This window comes from Myotis yumanensis, unplaced genomic scaffold (assembly GCF_028538775.1).
Source record: "Myotis yumanensis isolate MYYU_CA2020_CCGP unplaced genomic scaffold, mMyoYum1.0.hap1 SCAF_5, whole genome shotgun sequence".
NCBI lineage: Eukaryota > Metazoa > Chordata > Mammalia > Chiroptera > Vespertilionidae > Myotis > Myotis yumanensis.
In genome coordinates, this window is record NW_027223756.1 from 377,432 (window position 1) to 390,815 (window position 13,384).

The window sequence follows — 13,384 nt, forward strand, 5'->3', positions numbered from 1 at the left end:
GTGTGGGCACTTGGTTTAAAAAGGAAGGGAGGGCAGACTTAGAAACCATGTGCTTTTTTGTTTTTATGTTTAGGCTGTTTTTAGACGAGGTTATTTTAAGTTTTCACCGCTGCAGTTTTAGAAGGAGCTCTCGGACCCCAGCTCAGGACTCCCTTTTCCAGATCAGTGGGTGTTTCATTGCAGCAGAGAGATGGACAGAGATGCTGCCTTAAAAATGCTTTGTGCAGCCCGGCCGCGTGGCTCAGTGGTTGCACATGGACCCATGAACCAGGAGGTCACGGTTCCATTCCCAGTCACAGCACATGCCGGGTTGCGGACTCGATCCCCAGAGTGGGGCGTGCAAGAGGCAGCCGGTCGATGATTCTCTCTCATCATTGATGTTTCTGTCTCTTCCTCTCCCCTTCTCTCTAAAATCAATAAAAATATATTTTTTAAAATTTTTAAATGCTATGTTTATTCTCAAAGGCTTTGTGTGTGTAAAATATAATCATTTTATATTTACAAGAAAAAGTCTATGAACTTATTCCTTATTCCTTTCTTTTTAGAACAGCAAAACAGCACAGAAGTGCGAGCAAACTGGCTTTTAGTGTAAACCGCCCCTCGAGGCAGGTTGCTGCTGGCCAGAGCAGCGGTCTGCAGGGCGCGGCCTGTCTACGGCCACCCGTGCTGGACGAGTCTCTGATCCGAGAACAGACCAAAGTGGACCACTTCTGGGGTGAGTTGTCTGCGGTGTGATTATTGCTCAGATTGTTCGGGAAGGAGGGAGGTCATGGCCAGTGGAGCCCCATAGGTCAGGGTGTTCCTCAGGCTCACAAAGCCCACGCGGACAGCGGCATAGGCTGCGTCACCGTCCGCTGGTCAGGCAGCAGGCGGAGAGCCGCTGGTCAAGCGCGCCGCTTGTGGGCACTGGCCGTCCGTGAGCAGTGAGCTCAGGCTCCCTCGGCTTCGGCAGCGGGCAGGCCGTGTTTGTGAGCCATTGGACAGCACCCAGAGTAGACACAGTGACTGAGCTGACTTGACTGAGGCAGCCGTAGGGCGACGCCACTCCTGCCAGGAATGGCAGCTTCAGGCAGCAGCTCTGATGGGCGCAGACCCGTGCTGTGTCCCCTCCGTGCCCTGGCCGGCCTCAGGGACAGAAGCCCTGGGCTTGTTCCTGGGGTTATGTGCTGCTCTAGGGAGCGAGGCAGCGAGCAGGGGGGGTGGGGAGGGGTTTGCCGTGTCTGAGAAACGGCTGGTCCCGCAAATCCTGCCTGCATGCTGCGTCCTTAGCACGGGCAGTGTGCGCATGTGGGTGCATGCATGCATTTTCGTCGATGTCCTTCCACCTCCGTCAAAAGACGGTGTGTATGTATTGGAGAAATTGCCATTGATGTTAGGCGTTTTAGGAAGTAAATTTTGACCAGCGCCATAACGCTGAGTCATTAACCATTGTAACCTTTACTTTTTTGAGTGGGTTTTGCTCTGTTCTGATCATTTGAGCTCAATTGCAAAAATATGTGTGTTTTAGGTCTTGATGATGATGGAGATCTTAAAGGTAATGATTCAGTCCTTTTTCTGCCCTTCATTTTAAGATAGAGTGTGAGTGAGGGTCCACAGGTTGTGAGCAGCAGGCCCCCTCTGCTTTTTGAAACCTTCAGGTGGAAATAAAGCTGTCGTTCAGGGAAATGGCAAGGTGGCCGCAGACGCAGCCTGGAGCAACGGCTACACCTGCAGGGCCTGCACCCTGCTGTCCGAGCGCCAGGACACGCTCCCCGCGCACGGCACCTCCTCCAGGGTCTACTCGAGGGACAGGAGTCAGAAACGTAAGTCCCGCTCGCTTGTTTAAGAGGTAGGAAAAGATTCCACGTCCCCTCTTACAAACCTGGTATCACAGGCCTCAGCATCTGCACTTTTTCTGTCGTGGACTTGAACTCAAAATTATCCTATAAAAGTTTAAGAAATGCACCAAAAAGTAGCTGTGCTCCTTCTTAACCTTTTTTCAACTTACATTTATTTAAAAATATACTTTGATTGGTTTCAGAGAGGAAGGGAGAGGAGGAAAGAGATAGAGAGAGTCATTGGTCAGCTGCCTCCTACACACCCCACACTGGGGATGGAGCCCGCAACCCAGGCATGTGCCCTGACCAGGAATCAAACCCAAGACCTCCTGGTTCATGGGCTGACGCTCATCCATTGAGCCACGCCAGGCAGGCCATCAGCTTACATTTCCTGTGGTTCGTGTTTCTGTCCTGGGAGTGTCTGAAAGTCTGTGAAGTTGCACTTAGATGAAGCTGCTGGGACTGTGCAGTCACTTTCAGACACACGTGCACCCCCGGAGCAGCTCCACAGGGTGCTTTGCCTCCTGCCAGAGGGGCTCATGCCAGCAGGAGTGAGGACGCAGTCCCCAGTCTCCACATTCATGATCGAGGGAGCTTCATTTCGGGGACAGCTCAGCCCTGGCCTGTTGGGGTGGCAGCTTCATTCCCTGGCCCCGCGGGCAGGCATGGCACTGGCAGCAGGTGCTGGAGCATGGAGGCCCTGGGAGAGGCTCTGAAGCTATGCGACTGTTGGAACTGCCATGGCCTCCGCAGGCCGGGCTGCAGGGCTGCCTCCTGCCCCAGAGCTGCAGGCCTCCCTCCAGGTTCTGTCGTGTGGCTGAGATACCCCTGCTGGCTCCGGTCCTCCACGCCCCCTGACTTCCTGCCTGTGGTCCCTGCTCCCATGCTCGTGGGAGGCTGGGGAGCCCTGGGCCGAAACTGCATCACCTCGCTTCCGAGTCCTTGCTCCTGTGCGCTCAGTCTGAGTGTTGGTCAGCCTGCAGGGCTGGAGGCCACACCCGGCAGGTGACCAGGTGGGGACAGAAGGTGCAGGAGAGTAGGGCTGTGTTTGAGCGTGAGTGTGCTCAGTTAACATTTCTCAGGTGACTGTGGACATAATGGATGATGGTATCAGGACTCAGAGGTCTTGTCACAGCTGCTGATGCTTGTGGTTCTGTCTGCTGTGGCGTGAGGGGCACAATAGGAAAGCAGAAAGGGAAGGGCAAGGGTAGATGAACAGGAGGACTGCCTTTCTAACATGGCGACGCGTCGAACCTGGGTAGGCCTTGTGGAGCCCGCATCGCCAAGCACGCCCTCTGCTGCGGGCTCTGCCCCAGTGTCCCGGCCCTCCCGGCAGCACTGCCTGTCCCCACCCTGCAGGCTGCCACACTGAGGCTCAGCTGTGCTGTGTGTCCACGTCCTGCATGGTTCAGGGTTCGGGATCTGGAGAAGGGCCGCGCGTAAATGACAGACAAGACAAGAAATAATAATTTGGAAATATTGGGGGCCAGGCGGAAAGCCCAATGCAAGGGAAAGGACTTCCCCTTGTGCCCAAGCCTTGCCAACCTTTTATTCAATTTTGGATACACATCTAGCCCTTACGCCGGTAATTGCAGTAACAGACAGACTATCTTAAAGGTCAGTAAATATTAGAAGGATTTACTCTGAGACTCTTTGGTCAGGAAATAGCTTGAGCCCCCATGATCTGGATTGAACAATCGCTGTATAGCTCTGGCCCTTGCCAGGGCTCAAGGTTCACCAGCGTTCCGGGCTCCTTGTTTGCATTATCTGAGAGTGAAGACAGTGGGTGGCTTTCCACATCTGCAACCTGCTGGGTGATGGAGCTTGGGGCTGGCCTCGGGCATCTTGCAGGTGTCATCCCCCGGATCCCACTGACCCGGTCACTGTCCCACTGCGGCTCTCGGAGGGTCTCAGCCAGAGACTTGCCAGTTCTTCATATTTTCATCCTTTAAACATTTTCAGTCTGATAGGTGAAAGTTGGGACTTTGGTGTTTTTTATCAGGGGACTGACCCTGTGTTACCTCTTAATAAATGGCTCTGCTTTCCAGCCTCTGTTCAGAAGTGCCAGCCCCCGGGGTCGACTGCTTCACAAAGCCGTTTGCAAAAAAGCTCTACTTTTACTTCTTTAAAATGACCCCAACCCCGTCCCCCCCAGCCCTCTGCCTCCTGCCCGTCGTCTGAGTCGCTAAGGCTTCTGCACAGAGCAGTGTGAGCCGAGGTTCAGAGCGCCTCCTCGCAGACCGGGTCGTCTCCAGTGGGCGGTGAGCTTGCCCGGTGGGGCCCTCAGTGACGTGAAGAAGCTTTTCCAGGAATAAAGGTTTCTAGCAACTGAACCTTGTAGCGTATCCCCCCACGCATGTTAGGGTCACAGAGGGAACGTGTCAGGGTCCCATCGTGTGTTCTGGAGCTCGGGCGCTGATCGAGGCGCGCTGTGCGACAAGGCCTGGTGCAGCGGCTCCGTGAGTGCACAGCTGCCTCCAGAGGCCACGCCTCTGTCTCTGGTCCCCTCGAGTGCTGTGGCAAGGACCTGGGAGGTGCGCTGGCCTCCCCTGGCATCCGTCCTCCAGGCAGCAGTGCAGGAGGAGCATGTGTGTGAGCAGCATTGGGTGAGGTGAGCTCCGACGGGGTCTCGTGTGAAGATGGCCAGAGAGAGACTCGTGGCGGCAGCTCCGTCTCGTCAGGGTGGCATGCCACTCGCGGCAGCGCCCTTGTCGTCCCCTTCCCCAGTTGTTGTCTGGTGCCCATTTACAAAGCGATTCTGGTTTGCTTGACACGAATGGTTTGGCTCTGATTGGTCGGGGAGGAAATGCTGGCTTTGTGGGAGGCAATTAACTGTGTCCACGGTTTTTTGATAGGCGGCGCGTCTCTCTACGTGGATAGGATTCTGTGGCTGGCCACGTACACTTCGTCATCCTTTTCATCATTCTTAGTGCAACTTTTTCAAGTGGTTTTAATGAAGCTCAATTATGAATCAGAAAATTCCAAATTGAAAAGCTATGAATCAAAAGATCGTGAATCAGAAAGCTTTAAGTCAGAAAGCCATGACTCACAAGGTACTTCAATACGTTTTTTCTCTTTTTTCCACCAAATAATGCTTTCAAGGTGGAGAAAACGCTCCTTTTCCCAGCGTGGCGCGCACGCTTCTGCTCGCATGGTCTCGGCACGACTCTCCTGGCTCAGGCTTTCCTCTGGGAGCTGGCGGAGGGCTTCCTGTCTTTTGTGTGCGGCTCCGTTTTCTGACAGTTGACCAGTGTTTAAACATTTTTAAGTCACTTTAAAATATATATATTTCTTTTTTATTTCAGAGAGGACGGGAGAAAGAGAGAGAGAAACATCAATGATGAGAGAGGATCATTGATTGGCTGCCTCCTGCACGCCCCCTACTGGGAATCAAGCCCGCAACCCAGACATATGCCCTTGGCCGGAATCGAACCTGGGACCCTTCAGTCCGCAGGCTAATGCTCTATCCACTGAGCCACGCCAGCTAGGGCTTAAGTCACTTTTTAAAAATCCTCATGCGAGGATATGCTTATGGATTTATTTTCGGTTTTAGAGAGCGGGGTAGTGGGGAGGAGAGAGAGGGGGGGAGACATCCATCGGTTGCCTCCGGCATGTGCCCTGACTTGGAATCGAACCCCCACCCTTTGGGTGTACGGGAGGACGCTCCAACCACCTGAGCCACACGGCCAGGGCTTTAAGCCACCTTTTAAATAAAAATTTAATATGCTCAGTTTCTGATTCTCTTTTAAAGCAAAAACAATTTATTTGAATGGCATTTAGAACGATGTTTGGACGCATTCAAGCAGCCCCTGTGCATTGTGTTGGTGGGCGTACTGTTTAGCTAGGGGGGCCTGAAACTCTCTTCCTGTCTCCTGTGCTCCTGCCTGAGCGAGCCCCCAGCTGTGCTGAGCCGGTGGCGCACGTGTGCTCTGCCTGCCCGGCTCCTGGGCCCAGGAGGCGCTGGAACACGGAGCTCTCTAAGCCTCTTCTGCGTGTGTTGCAGCTCGTTCCGATCCCTGTGGGAGGAGGACAGTAACAGAGTTTCTCAGAGAGGACGGAGGCCTCAGTGTAAATGGGGAGTCGTGTAAGTATGGCCCGTCCCGCACCTGCTCTCGGCTGATTCCCAGGTCGCACGCAGGCCCCTGACACGGGGCATCACTCCGTGAACTCGCGCCTCCCTGGGTGGGTGGGGCGGCCAGAACTGCTGCTTAATCCTTAACGATAGAAGCTCATGCCACCAGGTTCATTTGCTTTGTCTTTTCTCTTTTTCATAATCGAGTTTCCTAATTTTTTCAAACTGCCATTGTTGTGCACAGTTTTCGAATGGACAGGGTTTGCATATTAACTGCTTGTCACCACCACCCGCAGGCGATGATTGTCGGGGGACGGGCACGGAGCACCTCGAAACCCACACAGCCACCTCCCTGTGGTCCCCCAGGACAGAGAGGGCAGCAGGGACCACGCGGCCCACCCTGTCTCGTGCAGGTTGTCTCTCACTCTGCTCCATTCTTGTCATGTCCTCCACAAATGCCTGTTGGTCCTTGTCCACATTTGGGATCCAGATGCCCATTAAAAAAGGACAGGATTCGAGCTAACTTTGGTTTAAAGTATGGAGACTCTCTCTCTTGAAAGCGTATTTAGTATGAATTAAATGAATGAAAAAAGAACTTACTTGAGGTTTAATGAAAGGGTTAGCAGAGGCTGGTGTGGGAACGCATCCTGCTCAGCGACGGCCGTCTGCCCCTCCCCGGGCAGCGGGGAGATGTCCGTGGAGTTCGGTGTCTCCGTTTGTAGCTGTAAGTTTCTTGGTAAAGGGGCACCTTTTTAGGGCGGCCTTTTTTTTTTTTTTTTTTTTTAAGCTGAGCTTCAAAAATAGTTGTCAACTGTTAATTAATAAACATAAAACAGTCGACTTTTAAAACTCTCTTAAACCATATTTCTTTGCATATCGGCCATGTTGGAATTACGTAATAGTTTCAGGAGTCGGCACACACGTGCCAATAGGAGTGGATAGCTCAACAATCCGTCTTAAAGACGAAGCAGGACGGCTTGGAGCTGTGTGTGCTGCTCGCACCCCGTGCCGCTGTGCTCCAGAGCCCTCCCACTGGGAAGCGTTGGCCCGCTGGTTTCCATCCTGTCCTGAGTGGTCCTGTCTCGGCTGATCGTGTGAACTGGTGTCTGCGGGGTTTTACGTACCTCTCTCCGTGTGAATCCTGCAGACACCGCCGCCAGTCTGTGGGCAGCTGCCCCGCCATGGCCTCCCGGGCGTCCCGTCTGCGTCCCCAGGCAGGAGGGAGGGAGGCAGGCGTTCACACAGCAGCCTCTTCAGAGTTCATGTCAGTGTCTTGCTTAGATGCTTTGTTTTTGTTTTTCTTGAGAAGGGAGTCGAGTTCCTCAGAGGAGAATTGGGGTAAAATCAGACTAGCAGGTGTTTTCTGCCGTGTGGTCGCTGTGGAGAGCTGCTGCTCTGGGGTCTTGTGTGTGAGTGTGCCCCCCGCACGCGTCTGTCTGCCACAGGTCACATCGTGGAGCGGGCGCTGCGGAGGATCGGAGCTGCAGGGCGGTCTGTGTCGCAGGCCGTGTGGTCGGCCCTCTGGTTGTCCGCGGCGGCTCCAGGTGGTTATGCCGGCTCTGTGCTCACTCTCCCGGGCTGGGCAGCTAGCACTGCAGGGAACGACTCCCCTAACCCGCGGACATCCCCGCCTGGCCCGTGCTTGCTCCCCCTGTGGCGAGCTTCCTTCTGGGCTTGGTGCATGGGCTCTGTCCTCAGTGTCCGGTGCTGTGAGCGTCTGGCCGCCTGTTTGGCCGTAACTAGATGCATGCTCTGTGTCCCCTCCCAGTCGTGTCTGGTGTGCTGATGAGCACTCTGTGTGGCTGCAGCCTCTGCTGTCCATGTTGGAGCGTGTGGATTCCTGCTGTGCTGACCAGCACCCCTTAACATGCCTGCCCCTGAACTGCAGCCCCTCAGCTTCCCAAACGCCTGTCCGTCAGTTTCCCGGTGCTCCCAGCGTGGCCGCCCCTAAAACGGTTCGCTTAGGAGCCTGGCTTTCCTGAGAGCACTCCCCGAGACGGTCTGTGTGTCCTCTTTCAGGGACGGCAGCCTCTGGGGTGTTCTGGTGGCTGGGGAGCGGATGGTACCAGTTTGTGACTTTGATTTCTTGGCTGAACGTGTTTCTTCTTACAAGGTAAGGAACCTGACATCACATCCGCTTTGTGTTTTAAAGAACTGATTTTGTGCCCTAGCCACTTTGGCTCAGTGGATGGAGCTTCAGCCTATGGGCTGCAGGGTCCCAGGTTCGATTCCGGTCAAGGGCCTGTACCTTGCTTGCAGGCTCCTCCCCGGCCTGGGCCCTGGTCAGGGTGCCTGCAGGAGGCAACCCATCAATGTGTTTCTTTCACATGGATGTTTCTCTCTGTCTTCCCCTCTCTCTTCTATTCTCTCTAAAACAGTGGTTCTCAACCTTCTGGCCCTTTAAATACGGTTCCTCATGTGGTGACCCAACCATAACATTATTTTCGTTGCTCCTTCATAACTGTACTGTTGCTACTGTTATGAATCGTCATGTAAATATCTGATGTGCAGGCCGGTCTGAGGCGACCCCTGTGAAAGGGTTGTTTGACGGCCAAAGGGGTCGCGACCCACAGGTTGAGAACCGCTGCTCTAAAAGATCAATGGAAAAATATCCTTGGGTGAGGATTAACAAAAAACAAACAAACTGATTGTGTGCTAATTGTGGGACATCATTTGAATTATTGTTTTATAATGACTTAGTTTATACTTATAGCCTTGTGGTATGGTATGTTAAAGCCCTGCATTCCCATGTCATTTTATGTTTTAAGAAATGCTCTCACGTTCTTACGGGAGGGTCACTGAGGGAGGAGGTCCTGTCAGTGCTGGGGCAGCTCCCACGGCCCAGGTTACCTTGGGGCCCATGAGCGAGGCGCCCCCCATTCCCGCCGGCACCCCCCCCCCCCCCGCCCCCGCCATGCTCCCAGCGTGGCCTGTGTGTGATTGTTGACGTGGGTCCAAGCCACCACTTAGAGGCCGGGCTCCTGTAGTGGAGACACACCTGGTGGGGAAACTGTAACTGCATTTCTGTGGGCTCCTCTCAGGACTCGGGGGCAGGGGGGGCGGTGTCACCTGGAGAGGGCAAGTGAACGGGGAACCCTGCCTTGTGCTTCCTCATGGCAAATGTTTTCCTGGTTCCTAGGTGCCTTCGGGATATTTGCAAGTTTCTCATCTTGCTCATTCCACTGCTCCTCTTACTCGGTGAGTAGGTGTGACTGCGCTCCCTAGGAGGTGCCTCCTTTGTGGGAGGCGGGTGTGCCTGGGCCGACCGCCTGGTTTTCTCTCCTTCAAGGTGCCGGCCTTTCCTTACGAGGCCAGGACGGCTTCCTCTCCCTCCTGCCTGTGTTCAACTGGACACACACCCTCAGAACACAGAGGGTGGATGACCCCAAAGACATGTTCACACCTGAGACTTCTCACCTGAGCCAGCCTCCAGAGGTAACCAGTTCAAAGCCCTCACCTGGCCTTGCAGGTGCAGGGGGGCCCTGTTTTAGGAAATACTTTTAAATATCAAGCTCCTTAAATGCTCTGAAATAGTACAGATAATGCATCTGTAAAGTCACCTCCTAATCCAGTTAATTTAACTTGAAAAATAGAGTGCTCATTGCTAGGGAAATATAGAAAGCACAGAGAGGAAATGAACACCACCACTAGCTTGCCATGTAGGGACTCCACTGATGGGCATGTTTGCATATTTTCCTTTCATGTACCTGTGTGCATTATAGTTGACATTTTGCTATCATATTCTGTCTTGGAGTTTTTTGGGGGGTTTGTTAAAGACTTTTTATTGATTTTTAGAGAGAGAGGAAGGGAGAGGGAGAGAGAGAGAGAGAGAGAGAGAAAGAGAGTGACACATCGATGGGCTGCCTCCCGCACACCCCCTACTGGGTGGAGCCCAAAACGTGGCATGTGCCTCGGCCGTGAATGAAGTGGCGACACCATGGTACACAGGATGACCCAGCCACAGCCACTCCGGCCAGGGCTCTGCCTTTAGCTTTGGCCTGCTCGGTAGTGAGGTTACCTGATGCCGGTTTGATGTCTCACTCGCGTTGCTGTGGGAACGTCCCCTTCCTGCTTTAGGGTGCTGCGGAGGCGTCTCCCTGGCGTTGGATGAGTGAGGTGGAGAGGCAGGTGACCTCTCTGTCCGGACAGTGTCAGAGCCGCGACGAGAAGCTTCGAGAACTGACAGCTTCGCTCCAAAAGCTGCAAGTGCGGGTGGACCAGATGGACGACGGGGGTGCCGGGGTGTCGTCCCTGGTGACAAGCGTGGTGGGGCAGCACTTGAAGGACCTTGGAGCCAGTGGGCTGCTGGGCTCCCAGGTGAGGCATTTCCCTCTGGGGCCATGGTCAGGAGGACACAGCGTGGGCCTGGCCCTGCTCTTCCTGTTGGACCTTAGGGCGTCGGCATCAGTGTGCGGAGGGCGGGCTGGCGTTCTTTCCTGAGAACACCAAGTCATTAGACATGCGCTCAGCGGGCGTGGCTCCACGGGGGGCGGGGAGGGGGCAGCACTGGTCACAGCTCTGTGTGGCTGTGCCGCCGGGCGAGCTCAGAGTCCCACCCGGAGCCTGGGTCCCCCGAGCATCTAGCTGAGGCCCGAGTGCTCTCCCAGCACGGACGCTCGTGACAGGGAGCTCCCACACAAGAGGGTGGCCAGCAGGCCGCCCCTCGTGCATACGGCTCATTTGCGTTCTCTTTAAAGAAGAAAATGACATGTAGAAAAGGCAGGATCCGTTTCTCTGGAGTTGAGATCTAAGTCTGGTTGGCTCAGTACGCTTGGCCCTCTGTTCTTGGCCACCTCCGACGTTTGAGCACTGGTCACGGTGACCCCAGAGGGAACCCCAGCTTGTCAGGGGCAGCCACGTGGGTGTCTTTTCTCCTGAGCTGCCGGCACGGTCTCGGGTCTCCGACGGCGGTGGAGACGAGAGCCTGGTTGGTGGGTGGTGAGCCTTCCAGGTGCTCCGCCACGTGGTGACCAGATGCTCTCCATACTCGGGCATTTTGTGTGGAAATAACGTGCCAGGGTTTGTTGGTTTGTCGCTTACCTTTCTCCACCATTTGTTCTCATTTCTCTCCAAGGCCGACGCGGTGACCTCCCACCACGAGCAGTTATCGCGCATCTCAGACCTGGAGGACCTTCTGGGGAAGCTGGCGGGAAAGTTGGAGGTATTCCTTCTCGTCATGTGGCCTCGGCAACGTGCTCTCCTACGTGAGAGCCCACGGGGGTCGGTGTTCGCGCGCCCCGGCCTTGGAAGTGCCCTTTCGGGGCATCTGCTGCCGTCCCTCATGGACGTGAAGGAGGCCTCTCCGGCCGCAGGGTTTCCCTGGAAGGTTCCGTGTGTAGCTGTGATGCTTCATGAGCATGTCCAGCTCATGGTCCGAGGTGTCTTTCGAGGGGAGGCCTGCACCAGGGATCGGCCAGGCCACAGGGCAGGGCTGCAGATGCCAGATGTCACAGCCACCTCCAGAGGCACCCTGTGTGCAGACGAGAAGTCAGTTTCTGGAGGGAAAGTCTGTGTCTCAGATGCTGATGGAGACAGAGGACGGAGGCCAGGCGCTGGGCTGGCACAGAGCAGGGCATAACGGGGCTGTCAGCTGACCCAGGGGGAGGCAGGGCACAGCCACGACCGAGTCAGAGCGGTGAGGCCCGCCCAGCAGGTGGGAGAAGTCCTGCTGCTGAGGCCTGAGGCTGCGAGAAGGCCTGTCCGCCCGGCACAGAGCCCAGACCCTGCCACCCCCCTTTGTGTGGGCGTGTGTGTTCCTGTCCTGTGCTGCCATGGAGGTGACCGCCAGGGCCCTGGGCTGGTCCGGAGCCGCGGATGTGGGACATGCACCAGCTGCTCCTGTGTGACTGCTCCTCTCTCAGTGTCTGGAAAGCAAACCCTCCCCTCCAGCCGGCAGCCGGGCTGGGGCTGTAGGGGAGGAACCCAGGCAGACCTGTGGCTTTACACTACGTAGGTGTGTGTAGTCAACCACACGGGTGGCTTCATGAAGAGCCAGCATGGCATCGTGAAAACAGATGGTTTCTCGTACCTTCTAGGCCATCCAGAGGGAACTGGAGCAGACCAAGCTGAGGACAGAGAGGTAGGAGGCTCAGATGCGCCAGGTTCGTCGTGTCGTGGGGCTGCCACCTGGGGTGACGAGCTCCCGAGGATCAGAGCTGTGTGTCTTCCTGGGAAGGGCCTGTTGGGTCTGCTGCTCTCCTCGCAGCACCCCAAGGGCAGGGCACCCCTTTGACCTGGAGTGCTTGGAGGGCCACCCTTGGGGCACAGATAAACCCAGGCTCATGTCACAGTGGGGGGCTCAGTGCCTGGAGATCTCTGGCACGTGGGCATCGAAGCTCAGCCCTTGTCCTGTGGGCAGGGCCTGCGTGTGAAACGGCCTTTGCACCGCACTGCAGCTGGCCCCTCGGAGCAGGGCTCCAGCCCTTCTAGCTGTCCCTCTGCTGTCCAAACAGCCTGGTGCCTCGGCAGGTCCTGGGCTCCTCACTGCGCCCCGTGCATCCCTCTACAGCCAGCCCTCCCCCGAGCCCTCGGACACTGGACCCCCCTTCTCACTCTTCACTCCTTAGTTTCATCACACAAGCCCCTCCCCCGCCCTCTAGGTTGTCTAAATACAATACTTCACCCTTCGTTGCTCAGTGATTCCTGAGGCTCAACTGGGGACCCTGTCCCCTCTGGCTGCTGTGTCTGGCCTGTGGTCGGGCTGGACACGTGTGCTGTGTGTCTGTGTCTGTGGTGTGTTTGTGTGTGTGCCCGCCTGGCGGTCCAGCTGGACCCAGTGTGTCTGTGTGTCTGTATCTGGCTGGTGGCCGGGCTGGACCCGGTATGCTGTGTGTGTGTGTGTCTGTGTGCTGTGTGTGTGTCTGTGTGTGTGTGTGTGTGTCTGTGTGTATGTGTCTGTGTGCTGTGTGTGTGTGTCTGTGTGCTGTGTGTGTGTGTGTCTGTGTGCTGTGTGTCTGTGTGTCTGTGTCTTTGTCTAGCTGGCAGTTGCACTGGACCCGTGTGCTGTGTGTCTGTGTCTGGCGGTCGCCCCCATCAGCACACGTGGGGCAGGTGCACCCTTGGGCAAGGGGGACCCTCAGGGACCCGGCCTGAGTGTGTGGAGCTCCTGTGCATGAGGCGCAGGCTGACGTCACCCACTGTGTCTGGGGCCGCGCTTCTCCCGAGTTCACCGAGCCTGTTCTCCCCCCACCCCAACGGCCAGCGCACCTGGGCAGGAGCAACACCTGCTGTCCATGGTGGCGCAGCTGGAGCGAGAGCTGGAGCTCCTGAGGTCAGACGTGGCGGCATGGCGGCCTCTGAGGAGCAGCTGTGAGGAGGCCCACACGGTCCTCGGGAAGGTAAGCCTCCTCTGACCCTACCTCTCCACCGGATCGTAGAGCGTAGAGCACCTGCTCCCGCTGCTGCCCAGGCGCCGTTCGGTACAGAAGTGTGGGGAGCAGTCATGTCTGTGGGCGTTTCTGGAAACAGTTACATTTAAAGTGCTCTGTGCCCCTCA

The 13,384-nt window shown here is 55.9% G+C and overlaps 1 protein-coding gene across 11 annotated transcripts in view; it reads left to right on the top strand.

The window, feature by feature from the left end:
• Positions 1 to 13,384, top strand: part of SUN1 (Sad1 and UNC84 domain containing 1) — a 40,784-nt gene that overhangs the window by 19,870 nt on the left and 7,530 nt on the right. For 4 of the 11 annotated variants that reach the window (XM_070414223.1, XM_070414230.1, XM_070414224.1 and 1 more), the window contains 14 exons: positions 546 to 715; positions 1,508 to 1,534; positions 1,638 to 1,802; positions 4,673 to 4,870; positions 5,821 to 5,901; positions 6,186 to 6,302; positions 7,335 to 7,433; positions 7,909 to 8,002; positions 9,029 to 9,087; positions 9,179 to 9,324; positions 9,967 to 10,206; positions 10,964 to 11,050; positions 11,925 to 11,968; positions 13,091 to 13,226. In XM_070414223.1, the coding sequence (XP_070270324.1) occupies positions 546 to 715; positions 1,508 to 1,534; positions 1,638 to 1,802; positions 4,673 to 4,870; positions 5,821 to 5,901; positions 6,186 to 6,302; positions 7,335 to 7,433; positions 7,909 to 8,002; positions 9,029 to 9,087; positions 9,179 to 9,324; positions 9,967 to 10,206; positions 10,964 to 11,050; positions 11,925 to 11,968; positions 13,091 to 13,226 (1,663 nt within the window). The remainder of the gene's footprint in view (positions 1 to 545; positions 716 to 1,507; positions 1,535 to 1,637; positions 1,803 to 4,672; positions 4,871 to 5,820; positions 5,902 to 6,185; positions 6,303 to 7,334; positions 7,434 to 7,908; positions 8,003 to 9,028; positions 9,088 to 9,178; positions 9,325 to 9,966; positions 10,207 to 10,963; positions 11,051 to 11,924; positions 11,969 to 13,090; positions 13,227 to 13,384) is intronic. The other 7 variants (XM_070414221.1, XM_070414222.1, XM_070414226.1 and 4 more) reach the window with 7 other exon arrangements.